Raw genomic sequence first — 13,538 nt, forward strand, 5'->3', positions numbered from 1 at the left:
GATTTCAGATATCTGAGGCTGAGGCTCAGACTTGAACACAGCATACTTGGAGTGAGACTGTGCTATTGGGGGCATTAAACCGGTTGATCCAGTGGAAAATCCCCAGATGCACAATCATCCCACTGTCTGCCCAAGGCTGCAACAAAGTCTCCACCGCTGTTGGGCCCTGTGCACAACACCCATGGTCCATGTACAAGATTACAAGGTCAGAAACTCTCCATGATTCTGGGGCACATTCATTCCAGCTTCCTAATGGACTCACAGGTCAGCACAAATTAAACCATTTGGGAGTGCTCATTTACAATGCTGGGCCTTGAGCTTCTCCAGACAGTTTCTTCACCACCTAAAAAAATTCAAGTTTGAATAATGTGAACTTCTGTTAGATTTTATTCATGTGTGATATTTCTTCATCATTTTACTATAGAGTGATTTTCAGCACAGCAACAAGAAGAAGTTACTTAACCCGAACTGATGAAGTGAGTAGCTTCTTGTTTCTTAAACAACACTGTAGGAAAACATATCCTATGGTGGAAAAGATGTAACTCTCAGAGTCAAATTATTAATATAAAAAAAACTAAGGAGACTGCTCAAAAACTGAGTTAAGAACTGTCCAACATGTTATTAAAACCAGGAAGGACAGTGGTGGACCATCATCTTTGAGAGAGAAATGTGATCAGAAAAAAAAATCTTGAATGGTCATGATTGGAGACCATTCAACATTTGGTGAAATCAAATCATTAAAAAAAAAATTCAACTGACAAACTCACATTACGTTTAATAGTGATGCATCCTTCATGCTTTCTGCCTACTGTACAAGTCTGTGGGGACAGTGTTATCATCCAGTTGCTCCAGTTGGTCAGGACTGGGCATGGGAAGGTTTCATGTCACGATTATTCCGACCAAAATGATAGCGATATATGATATTATCATGATAATCATGAAAATATGCTTTAAACTCATAAAATGGCCCCAAAACACACTGGAATCCCTTTACATTTTTACTGCATCACAGATAAGACACACAGATATTTTTTAGTGAACAACAATTAAACAACATTTAGGTAAATATAAACCATGACCCCCCCCCTCCAAAAAAATGAGGGAAAATAAACACAATAGGCTACCCCAAAAGAGAAAACAAATTAAATGTCAAATTCAATAAATTGTAATTGATATGAAATGTTTCTTATGGGCTGTTGTCAAATTAATGTTACGGTTTAGGAAAAACTGTAGTAAACTGGAGACATTTCTCCGGAGATCGCAGCTCTACTCTGGTCTGAGACACTGGAGCTATTTGCTGTTTAGCTATAAAGCTAACGTTACCTGGCTAACGTTAGCTTAATTCACCGGCGACCACAACAGCATCACAACGTAACAAACATTTAAACAAACGTCAACGGCCGTATTACTAAAAAGACACTTAAGTAACTGACAGTAATGTTAGTCAATCTTACCTGGAGGCCTTTGTTTTGGAATCCATAGTATTTCCACACATCCAATTTAACTTTGGTTTGCGGAGGATACAATGGGAAAATCGAGCATTCAGCCATGGCGACAGACAGTATTTTGGAATGGCTGGAAAGATGCAAGAAGGCACCACCTTGTGGCAATTCAGTATATAAATCAATACAGGACTGTATGTTGGCAAGCTAGACAGCTTTTCTTAAGTCACTCGTAAGGGTACTAATGATTATCGCCATTCAAGATTAGATGAAGGAACGTAACTACGATCAGAGGCGTCGCCAGACCCCTTTTACTGGGGAACATGTCCCAGTATAAATGCCACGATTAGTTCTCAACAAAATAGATATTTATCATTGCATTAATTCAGATAATTATGGCATACGGACGGGAAAGGAATAGATGTATTTTTACTCAAACGTATAGCAAGAGGGTTGTCTCCAAGTAGAAGCTGTAGCCCACCTGTGTCAGTGCGCGACACTGAGCGCAGTTTGAGGTCTGGTAACAGACACAACAACAGCAGTGTTTCCCCTACCATTGTCTTGGCAGAGCGGCTCGCGAATGCGTCAGCGCACAGGTGCGGAAGAGCCACAGAGGCGACAGGTTGACAACTCTCCAGGTTAAATGCGAACGTTACAACTCTGTAAAATCATAGATGGATGGGCGATAAAATCGTATATCATCCCATCCCCAGTCAGGTCTAGCTTCAGCAATATTATGTGCTCAAAAATGAGGTCAGCTGACTACCTGATTATAACAAATAACCGTTTTTCCATCAATGGATTTTTTCTTCACTGATGGCATGGGCATATTCCAAGATGACAATGCTAGGATTCATCATGCTTAAATTTTGAGAGTGGTTCAGGGAGCATGACACACCATTTTCTCACATGGATTGGCCAGCACAGAGTCCAGATCTTAAACAGCAGCGGTCGGAGTCTCCCATCATCAACACACGATCTTGGCGAAAAATTCATGCAACTCTGGACAGAAGTAAATGTAGTGACATTGCACGAGCTTACTGAAATGATTCCACTGCGAATGCATGTTGTCAAAGTTAAAGGCGGTCCAGTGGCCGGTCAGCGTATTAGGATGCATAATGTTATGTTGTGGTAAAGTGTAGTAGTGGATTTATGTTTCAGTGAAAGTAAGGATTAATACCATGATATAGAGATAAAGTCAGTGAAGTGGCTGTATCTTCTTGTTCACTTTATTTATTCGCTATTGAAATATATTTTGAAATCTTTCTTTTTTTTTTCAATTCACTGAGAAAATCATCAAATGAATGCACTGTGTATTACAAGCTTAATGAATTCCATTGTGGCTCAAATGTTCAGTGAAGGGCTGAATTCTGCAGTTTGCTCTGTTCTCCACTAGAGACCACCAGAGCTCTATTAGTTTTTGTTGTGCAGTTTGTCTTTTAAAATATTAAAATGTGTGTTTGCATGGTATTTATCTTGTAAACCAGCTAATTAACTTTTAAAAAAAACCCCAACAACTTTTAATTACCTGTTTTACTGACTATCCTAAGTCTTCAGAATGCTCAAGGACTTTTGGTTTTTGGAAATCTCATTTCACCTCCAACAGCAGGACATGCAGAAAAAAAAACAACTAGTAGTTACTACAACATCACTTTCAACATCAGCAGCAGCATGGAAGAAGTGTATGAGCTAGTTTCAACGTGAGGCTGTTTCAAATTTTGTCACTGAGTGAAAACAACTTTCACATCATTAAAGTTCATATGTACCACCCCAGGCTAAGTAAAGAGACAGTACTTGCCTTGGGTGTACATATGGCATTGGGACCAGAGAAAGACAGGTCAGAGTCCAACTGAGAGATGACCCCAAGGGCTATGATGGCTTTGCTCACCCGCAGACAGTGTCCAGTGTACTAGTTGGACTGCATTTTCCTCACCTGACGAACAATCAAGGTACTGTTAAAAATGTAACGCCCACAGGTATATTGCAGAGAACTACACTCAGACCAGCCCTGGAAGCTGTGAGTTTTAGCATATTCAGGGCATGACTGCAAAGAAACTAAAACATGTGACTTGGTTCAGAGGTTCACTTTACTCACATTTATTTAACTTTACTGACAGTGGGTGAAAGTGGATTCTAGGTGGAGTGCAGGTGGGGTTTACTTGTCTGGGGTGGGGATATTATACGGAAACAATAAAAGTGACATTGTATGCATTCTTCTCTTGTTCAGGGCAGAGTTTTGGTGATTGATTGAGATTGGAAAAAGAAACATTAAACCTGAAAATCTGTGACTACAAGGTTAGCACTACAGCTAACCACCTTGTTAACCCTGTAGCCACACCAGATAAACAGCCTTAACTTCTTTTGTTGTATTATGTATTCGTCTGAGATCTTGAAGGATCGCAATCTTCTTAAGAAGAATAATCTGCTTTGTCCCTTTTTGTAAAGTGCATCCATGTGGCTGGACAAGTCCAACTTCTTGTCCAGCTGTACTCCAAGGTAACTGTAGCTGGTACCAAGTTCCACCTCTTTTCCATAAGTGGCTTCTGGGTCAGGATCAGGCCTCCTCCTCCCAAAATCCACGACCATTTTATTTGGTCTTTAGGATGTTGAGCTGTAAATGGTTGTGGTTACACCAGTCTTCCAAACTAGTTGCCACAAAACCATGCTTGCCTTTGAGTACAGTAAAAAAGTATCTAATGTAAATAGATGCAAGACGATTTTTATAAGATTATGAATACTGTAGCCAAAAGACTTGCAATATTATTGCTATGTCATTGGTTTCCAAACAGTAAAGTGTCTAATGTAAATAGATGTAAGAATGTTTTTATGAGACTGTGAATCCTATAGCCAATAGACATGCATTATTGCTAATAATAGAGCTATTCAGAAATGCAATTCAGATCAATATTAGTTGCCAAGTAATAATATTCTTTCTTACTGAATAGCAAATCATCAGTCGACTTGATTTGATTCATCACAGTAATGAAGCATTAAAAAACAGTCAGACCATACTGACATTTATTCTGAATCAAAACATAAATTTAAGTATTGTTATCATCATTAGCCATCCATCTGGCAGATCTGCCATGATCACAGCATACTCTCTGTCTCTACAGTCCTTAAGTACAATAGAGGTACTTGGAGGTGCTTTCTTGTTAGTAATGAATTTTTGTTACTCCTTCTAGAAAACTGAGATGGAGATTGATTGTTTTTTTTTTTTTTTTTTTTAACTTTTTTCCCCACTTTCCTAACCATCCCCCCCACCCCCAACTCCAATAAATACCATCCAAATTTCCCTTATAATTAATACAGAATTGTGTAAGCCTTAGTAAATTGCTGCTAATGTTTTGTTTTTTAAATCCCCCAAAAATATAATCAGGGTTTAAAATATAAACATTTATTTCTAGTCTGTATTTGTTTTAATGTACTACAGCAACTTTTGTGTTTTATCTGTTTTGGTAGACTTAAGACTTTATTAATTAATTATGCCTTTAACTTCCTTATTATTTTGAATTCAACATTTTGTAAATACAGTAAGTCATGTTTGTGAGACAAATGTAATCTGATTAAGTGATTGATTGAATTCTAATATATCTGAAATTGAAAAATAATGAATACACTATACATTTACTTTAATATGCACCTAAATCATCTTGGCTTGTTTTTACATGTGGAAAACAAAGACAGTCACTCATAAAGGCTTTGTGTTTGCAAACTTTATTTTGGTTAGGGGGAATGTTTGTGCAAGACATTTTATTCCTGAAGGTTAGGCAAAACTGGAATATCACATTTTCACAAAGTAGAGAAAGTAAGCCCCCCTCCACCACCGTTCACTTGATGTATCTTTGAAAATCAAAGATAATCATTAACTGGAGTAAAAAAGAAATCTAGAGAGAGTTGTTACATACCTGTGGCCCCAATAAATATTGCCATCTGTGTCAACTAACATGAGCTGCAATGTGCTTACGTTGATTAGATTCTTACAGTGCATATTGACATGTACTGTGGGTGACAAGATTTCTACATGGTAATAATATTGTGAAATGGAACCACAAAACACAGATTAAGCTCCGGTTAGAACAACAATATCTGAATCTTGCTTGGAGAAAAACATCGGGGTGTACTGTGCAGACAGGAACCACTCACTCTAGATTTTTTTTTAATGCTCTGTTCACATCTTTACACTTTTACTTCACAAGATTTTCTTAAACCATCCAAATGAGGGCAGCAGCTCTGCTTTATGTCACCAGGTTGTTGCTTATTACTGTTAGAACATGACAAGTTCCCACTACAAGCTTGCCAAAGTTTTTGGCCGGGGTGGTTACAGAGAGGGACGCTTGGTCACTTTGGTCAGTGAGTCAGCAGCAAACAGTTCACACATCCCGACAGTGTCTAGGAATCGTGGCACACTTCAGGACTTCAGTCCATGACACAGTATCAGTAGTTACACTAAGTAGCTTGGTCCCCCATCAAAGATTAACTTCGTGCACACCTGTGTGCAAGTACCCAAGCTTAACATACACACACGCAAGTCGCAAGCATCCATTCACACGTTTCTCCATACTAAGCCCAGTGGAGGCACTTCATATGAAACTGTAGAACCTGACTATGTTGGGCTGTAACGAGGCAGTTCAAAATTAACAGGACAGGTCAAATTGTTTAGTGTTTTCACTCAGTGACTGTTGATTTGAAGTTAAGAAACTCAAACAGGCCTGGAAGGTGTCTGTCTTTAGGCCACAGTGGGACAGACTCCTGAAAATCACTTTACCACTTTGAACACTGGTCAGGTATTATGTATTTAGTATCGTCTCCAAATATGGCTGGTAGAATAGACAGCCATTAGCCAATTCACCAGCATTAGAGTGGTGGCAATTTTCACCCTTCCTTCACCCATCCCATAAATAGGAACCTATTTTCACTGATACAGCCCATACGTCATTATTAGTCACACACACGCACACACAAATCATACTAGTGTGTGTAAAGATTAAATTCAATAGCAGCTTCGAGGGGCAGGCACATCAAAAATGAGAGCCAGGAAAAAAAATAAACTGCCATCAAGTATGAAGACCAAAATCCAGAAAAGGTACGGCTTGCATCTCAGCTGTCTTTCTCAGAAGATGACACATCATCTCGCCATTCTTTCTCTCTTTTGACCTGTACTGTGTTCTGAGAACGATTCAGAGAGGGAAAAATGCTCGGCATTGTGAAAGACATCAGGTTAAAGCGTAGATGCAAACCCCTTATTTGCCTCTGAGTGCAGACAATCTGTTTACACCGTCTGTGTCAATATGTGTCACCTATGGCACCTAATGTGAAATCACCTATGGCTTCAGGATGCAGTGGTCCAAAAAATAAATTAAGAAACTATATCAGGATATTTATTAAGTATAACAACTAAAACACAGTCCAAATACTTTAAAATAACTGCTACAGCCCTGTTCTACATACCTATTAATTCTGCTAAATACTATTCATATTTTACTCTTAAAATCATCTTAAATTCATGATAGATAGGCAAGATTTGAGACCGTAGGATGGGTGATTTATCAACAGGTATGAGTAGCAATATTACCTTAATATTTCAGCTGCAAAACCTGCAGTAATATCATCCATACCCACTGCCTACCCATATTAACAATGCCCAATGATCTGACAGTACAGTTTCCAAATGAACCAAAGCTCAGGGAAAAGAAAGAAATAACTTACTCCTTCTCACAATGAAGCCACACTTAAGTTGGGATCCTGGCAAAGAAAGTCAGTTAAGGTAAGTATTAAGTAGAGGATAACTACTGTGACATTTAAGGCTTTTTCCAGAAGGCTTGAGGATAGCAGAGCAACATGTGCCCGGACAACATCAACCCGAAAAAAGGACTAGAGGAGGAAATGGGTCCAGAGCTTTGTGCTAGATACATCTAGCAAAACATAACCTGCAGTAAATGTTCCAACTTGTTTCTTTATAGGTAGCAGAATTACGACACAGGGTAAGGCCAGTGATTAGTAGATGAACAGCCCACCACAAGCCACACAGATAATGTCCACACCACATCAGTTCACTTGCATTACAGTAGTAAAGTGGTGAGGAAATGTGTTAGAGGGGAAATGAAGCATTTTCCCAGCTTGCATTATTTGAAGTACTTGCATGCTTGCAAGTGATCAATTTGCTTTTCACATACTAACATACATAAACCATTTTAATAATAATGGGATGCCATTCTGTTTCACATTAGCTATAGACAAATAGGGGCTAATGGAGTTTCTGCTCCTTTTGCCAAATGTTAACCATAACATTTAAACGTAATTTCTACAGTTCAAGTAGGACCATCTACAGAAATACAACAAAAACTGTAATAAAAAGAAGAACTACTTCAAAAGCAAATATTGAAATATTACACACAAGAGGGCACTTTAAACTTTCCAAACATGAGAGAAACCTAGTTGCAACTTGAGAAACTAAGTAAATCTCAGAGATGGAGAATGTTACAGTTTTTGCTAGTGCTGGGTTTGTCTCATTTTTAACTGAAACTCTGCTCAACAGTGAAAGTTAGCCATTTTTACACACTGTGATCACCCATGCAAAAACTACCTGGACCACTCACAGCGCAGTTTGGAAGCCAAGTTGAGTCGTGGCTCTCACTTTGGGCCCTTTAACAGTGTACACCTCAACTACAAGAGGGAGCATCTGGGACAAACACCTTATCAACAGTCTTATTAATTGCATATACATGTAACCTTCTTATTTAAATGGATCACAAACCTGTTAAAAGGATAAATAACTGCAAATAAAAACAATACACAAGGACATCCTAAATCTTGCCTTTGGGCAGTTGTAAGGCCACAAATGCTGAAAAAAGTTGAGTTGTTCCATGTCAACCTAAGAGAAGCACTGTGACAATCATATGGCAAGTATATTCTCAGCTGCAAATGAATATTATAGAATGCCATATATACATGAACAAAGAGCAGCACATCCATGCCAGTGATGAAAAGAGAAATTCTACTCAACTGTGGACAACAATCTCAAAAACCCTTCATCTGCAACAAAGGTACGACATGGCTTAAGACCTGAGGAATACTTTGAAACATCACAACCTGGTGGGTCTATAAATCAAGCTCTGAAGCAATAAAATGTAATTGATCACTTGCAAGATCTTAAAGAATAAACCACAGAAGCTAAAAGTAGCGGCTGAGACAAAACTCAAAACACCAAGAGGGGATAAGCACGCGCTTTAACGGTAGCCTGGGTGATGAGTGTGGACAGCTCCGCCACTGCTGGGCTCCTGAACTTGGCCCATGGCCGACCTGTGCATCTTCTCCATCACATCCAAGTTCTGCTCCTGAAAGCTGGGCATCTGGAAGTCCCCTCCTAAGAAATCCACATTCTGCATCAACTTTGATTGACTGCTAGGCCCCTCTTTCCCTGGCCTGTACTTTGCCCCTGGGATGCGGTCTGTGGAGGAAGCAGCCTGCCCTCCCTGGAAAGCCACTGGGAGGTCCTGAGGGCCGGATCCATTGTTACCTGCTGTGGCTGAAATGCTGCCCCACGGTGGCTGCATGTAGTGGCTATTAATGTAAGGCATAGAACCTACTGGGCAGTTAACAGGGGATGAAGGTCGAGGTTTTTCTGCAGGGTGTTTTAGAGGAAAGGACTGTGCAGTGTTTGGTAGCTTGTGGGGATAGTTGAGGTTTCGGGAGGGGAAAGTACACTCAGTTGGAGCCTCCATCCTTGGGTTTTTGCAGGGATGGGCCCCCTCAGGGGGCTGCTGCATGTGGGCCAGCTGATGCTGGGCCCAGGAGCGTTGTTGTTGTTGCTGTTGCTGCTGCTGCTGCAGCTGCAGCTGCTGTAGTTGTTGTAAATGTTGCTGCTGCTGCTGCAACTGCTGTTGCTGCTGTTGTTTCTGCTGATGTAAATGGTGCTGAAGCTGCTGCTGTTGCTGCAGCTGTACCTTCTCGGGGTCTGTGTGAAAGGCAGGTATACTATTAGTAGCAGCTATATTGGGCTGTGAATGGAGAGCAGCATTGGGAGTCTGAGCTGAAGCTTTGTCTGGGGGTCCCACCATGAGGCAGCTGGGCACAGAGCCCAGAGCCGGGTGGTGAGAGGACACCCTTGAGCTGGCGTTGATCAGCAGGTTGCGGCTGATGGGGCTGGGGTTTGCGATCTGGCCCTCACAGACTGAGGTGGTGCCCATGCCAGCCCGTGCCTGGCACAACTGGTTGATTTGGTGCACAATGCTGCTCAGGTCACCGGGTCGGTTCTGATGCAAGCTGGCTGCCATGGACAGTGGGATGGTGGAGGTAGATACAGTTACATTTGGTGGGGCATCTGCATCAGGGAGCTTCCGGGGCCCGTACGCCCCTGGTGGGGGCTGCTGGAGGCTATTAGACATGGCAGGGGGTCCTGCACCCACAGCCTGGGGAAGGGGCTGTGAGCCAACGAGCCCCTGGGTGTGCTGCAGGCTCGGAAGCTGAGCTCCATCAGATATGTGGCGCAGATCCTGAGTCACTCCCTGTTGTGTAAGTAAAGCTTGCGGAGGAGCCGTCTGATGCTTTAGTGTCTGAAGGTGAGAAAGATGCTGCTGTGGTACGACTGATGGACAAGACTGGCTCTGCTGTTGCTGTAGGGCCTGGGTGTGAGGCAGACTCTGCTGCCTCTGTATGCCTTGTGGATGAGCCAATCTCTGCTGCTGTGGAGTCTGAACCTGGGACAGGCTCTGCTGCCGCTGCAGAGCCTGTGAATGAGCCATGTTCCTTTGTTGTAAAGCCTGCGGGTGAGGCATAGTTTGAGGCTGCTGTAAAGTCATTGGGTGAGTCATGCTTTGCTGCTGCTGTAGCGCCTGTGGGTGAACCATGCCCTGCTTCTGGGCAGCCTGAACCGCAGGCTGAGACGGGCCCTGTAGGTGAGGCGCGGGCTGAGGAAGATTTAAAGTGCTTTGAGTGGCGTACGGCCCACTGTGAGGGTTCATGATGGCCTTATGAAGCTGTCGGGCCCGGCTGCCGTCTGACTCTTTGATGACACCTTTGGCAGGCGCACGGAGGACAGCCAGCAGGCCCCCACTGGCGCTGACCTGAGAGGGGTAGGGACTGTGGCGCTGGCTGGACGAGGATGTGTCAAGCCCGTTGACTGTGCGTCGAATGTGCTTCCTTTGAGGTACTTTGACACTGTTGGGGAAGATCTGGATGGTCAGAGGGTTGTTGGCAACTTTCTTAGCATAGGCATCCAACTCTGCTGGGGTTGGATAGCTGGCAGATCTCATCTTCTGTGTAGTTTCCCCTGCAACGTGTAGAAAGTCAGATAACAGAAACGCCTCACAAAGCACACTCAGTGGGATCTGACACATCACAACAATACATACCAAAGTTTAAAGTGTATAATATACTGAAATGTACTTTGCAGTATAGTACTTTGTTGTTTACAAGCAGTGTGGGAGTGAAATATGCTGCAGTGTGAACCACAGCATAGTTATATCTGCTACAGTTCTCCGTTAACCAGTGTGTAGTCATTGCAACTGGCTTGGCATTTCATGGATAACAAAAACCCACTTTGCCTCCATTAATGTTTGCATCAAATGCACAGTGCCCTTAAAAGCTGGAACAACAGCCACTTCTTTCGGCAACAAAGTAAAATGACCACGTATTAAACTGAAGTGTACAAAATTGCAAGATCAACACACTGTTGGATCATCAAAGCTGACCATTAGTAAGAAAATCACTCATTTGAAAAGACAATAAAACCATAACATGGTGGAGGAAAGCACTTACATTTCTGAAGTCCAGTGTTCATCTGCGTGCGGGAGAGAAGTCTGATGGTAGGGTCACCTGATGCTGGCAGACAGGCCAGCATGTCACTATTCCACTAATGCAGCATGGGACACCTTCTCCTCACCATACTGGGGAGAAACAGAGCAGGCGCAAGTCAGCCGCTGACAGACACTTACGTCGGTGTGAGATGACTTTGCTATCACCTATTTTCACATCCAGTACAGTTTGACCTTTTGCAAATGGCAGCTTGTAATCAACTGACATCACGGTTCTGTAAATGCTCGCTGTGTACATCTACTGGAGAGATGAAATGGAGAAAGCAGTCTGATCCTTCGACAAAACAGCACATAGACACAGCAGGATGGCAGGCTAGCTCACAGGAAGCTGTGTCAGTATAAGAAGCTAAATTTCCTCTGTTGTTTTTGTGGTTCGAACCAAATCAACTGGTTCTGAATCTAAAAACATTTTAATGTGGTAAAGCCAGCAGCCTTGTTGAATACCCACTTCTACAAAGAAATGCTGTACACGTCTAAGACAGCACTTTCACTCACAAATACCAGTGAACCAGTGATGAATCATAGACTGCCAGTAAATCAATGATGGATTTGCAAAATGATGTGTGAGTAAACATAAAAACCCCCCAATTACAGCTCAGACTGGGCTGTCAACCCAATTAATCAATAACATGTCAAGAAATTGTGAAAAATGCCCTTTAAAGTTTCCTTAAGATCAACATGACGTCTTTGTTTTGTCCAACCAACAATCCAAAACTCAAACATATTCTATTTACTATCACAAATGACAGCATATGATCACATTTTATAAGCTGGAACTTGGGGATTACTTTAGGCTTGAAAAAGGATTGAAATTATTAACCGTTTGTCACAATAGCTGTGTAGCTATTGTTCCACTGATCAACAAATCCTTCACTTTTTTTATATTTTACTCACATAATGAAAGTAATGATTGAGTTGCAGCCCTACTGTGGATTCTGTTGGGAGGGGTTCTCTTTGGTAATTAGATTTCCCTATGGTTTACTCACACGTCCTTTTGCAGATTCATCACAGATTTGCAGACAGTCTGTGATTCATCACTGGTTCACCTCCGGTGTTCAGATATTTAAAGCTAAGTTGTTAGAGTTGTGCAACCTCTAAAGGATTTAGCACTGACCTTATTGTTGAGATGTTCGTGTAAGCATATACTCAGTGAGGCTCGTCTGGCTGAGCTAAATTAAAGCAAAACTAGCTACAAGATTCAGAAAAGGGATCCTCATTAATCCAGGCTGAATAATGTGACCTTTACTACAAATACAGGTCACACTTACCGTCCTCAGCTAAAGCCTTTGCTGACCTTTGTCCGCGTTCAGTGAAACACATATTTAACCGTTTATTCCTCTGCAGATGTAGATTAACTATCAGTCTGTAGCTGGGTAACGTTAGCATCTGTCCAACAATCCAGCCTCAATCTGCTGCAGTTTCACCAGCTAAATAACGTTAGTACCGATTTAATGAATGTAGCCGGGCGGTTCCAGCGACACAACACGAAGCGGACTGACCGCAGAGCCACGGTGCCCGCCTTTAGTGGAGATAAAAACGGTGAAATAACGTCGTAGAGTGCGTTAGCTCGAGTCAAGCTCCACAATAAATAAGGAGCTTCTTTGTGCTTGCTGAGAGCAGGCCAGCTGCTCAGCGGACTTTAGCTCCTCACTGACCAAAAATACCGACGCCACTCGTATTAAAGAGGATGATACTTACTCCTCACGAATCTATGAGTAAGGAAACTTCATTTTGTGGAGATATAACGTTGGTTTTGTTGTTAAAATGCAGAGACCCTCCCCGGTGTCTCGGCTCTCCGTGCTGCTGTCTGGCTACGGCAGCTACATTTGTCGAGCATGCGCAAACAGAAAGGACCCCGATCCTGCATTTAGGCGTCATAGGCAAACGCCTGCATGTTAATGCCTTAATACCAGGCCTAGTTGGGACGATTAATCAAAAGCTCCAGGGTGCAGGGTGTGGTGAAAGAAGTGCTCAGACCAGCACTGAAACACTGTAAAATACGCCATTACACTTAAAAACATTCAAATGCATTCAACATTTTACTTGAAGTATTAGCACCAAAAATGCACTTTAACTATCAAAAAATTTTATTTATGCAGAATGGGCCCTGTCAGCACAGATGGCTTAGGGTCCTGAGAGGTCAGGGGGCCCCTGACAAAGTCTGAGTTTCTTTCAACAGACAAACATTTTCAGATTTTCACAGAAGTGAATTAATTCTGAAATTGGTTTTCTAATTTCTATAAGAGTATCTTAAGAATATAAAATGGCCTAGATAACTATT

At 42.0% G+C, this 13,538-nt stretch overlaps 1 protein-coding gene across 1 annotated transcript; it reads right to left on the bottom strand.

The window, feature by feature from the left end:
• Positions 1 to 5,143: 5,143 nt before the first annotated feature.
• LOC108872708 (protein FAM222B) lies at positions 5,144 to 13,111 on the bottom strand. Its single transcript, XM_018660540.2, has 3 exons — positions 12,956 to 13,111; positions 11,202 to 11,329; positions 5,144 to 10,713 (listed from the first exon to the last, which is right to left on the bottom strand). Exons 2-3 carry the CDS (start codon positions 11,281 to 11,283, stop codon positions 8,672 to 8,674), a joined length of 2,124 nt encoding a protein of 707 aa, XP_018516056.1. The 5' UTR covers positions 11,284 to 11,329; positions 12,956 to 13,111; the 3' UTR covers positions 5,144 to 8,671.
• Between the last annotated feature and the right edge of the window lie 427 nt (positions 13,112 to 13,538).

Source organism: Lates calcarifer, linkage group LG21 (genome assembly GCF_001640805.2).
Source record: "Lates calcarifer isolate ASB-BC8 linkage group LG21, TLL_Latcal_v3, whole genome shotgun sequence".
NCBI classification, from domain to species: Eukaryota; Metazoa; Chordata; class Actinopteri; family Centropomidae; genus Lates; species Lates calcarifer.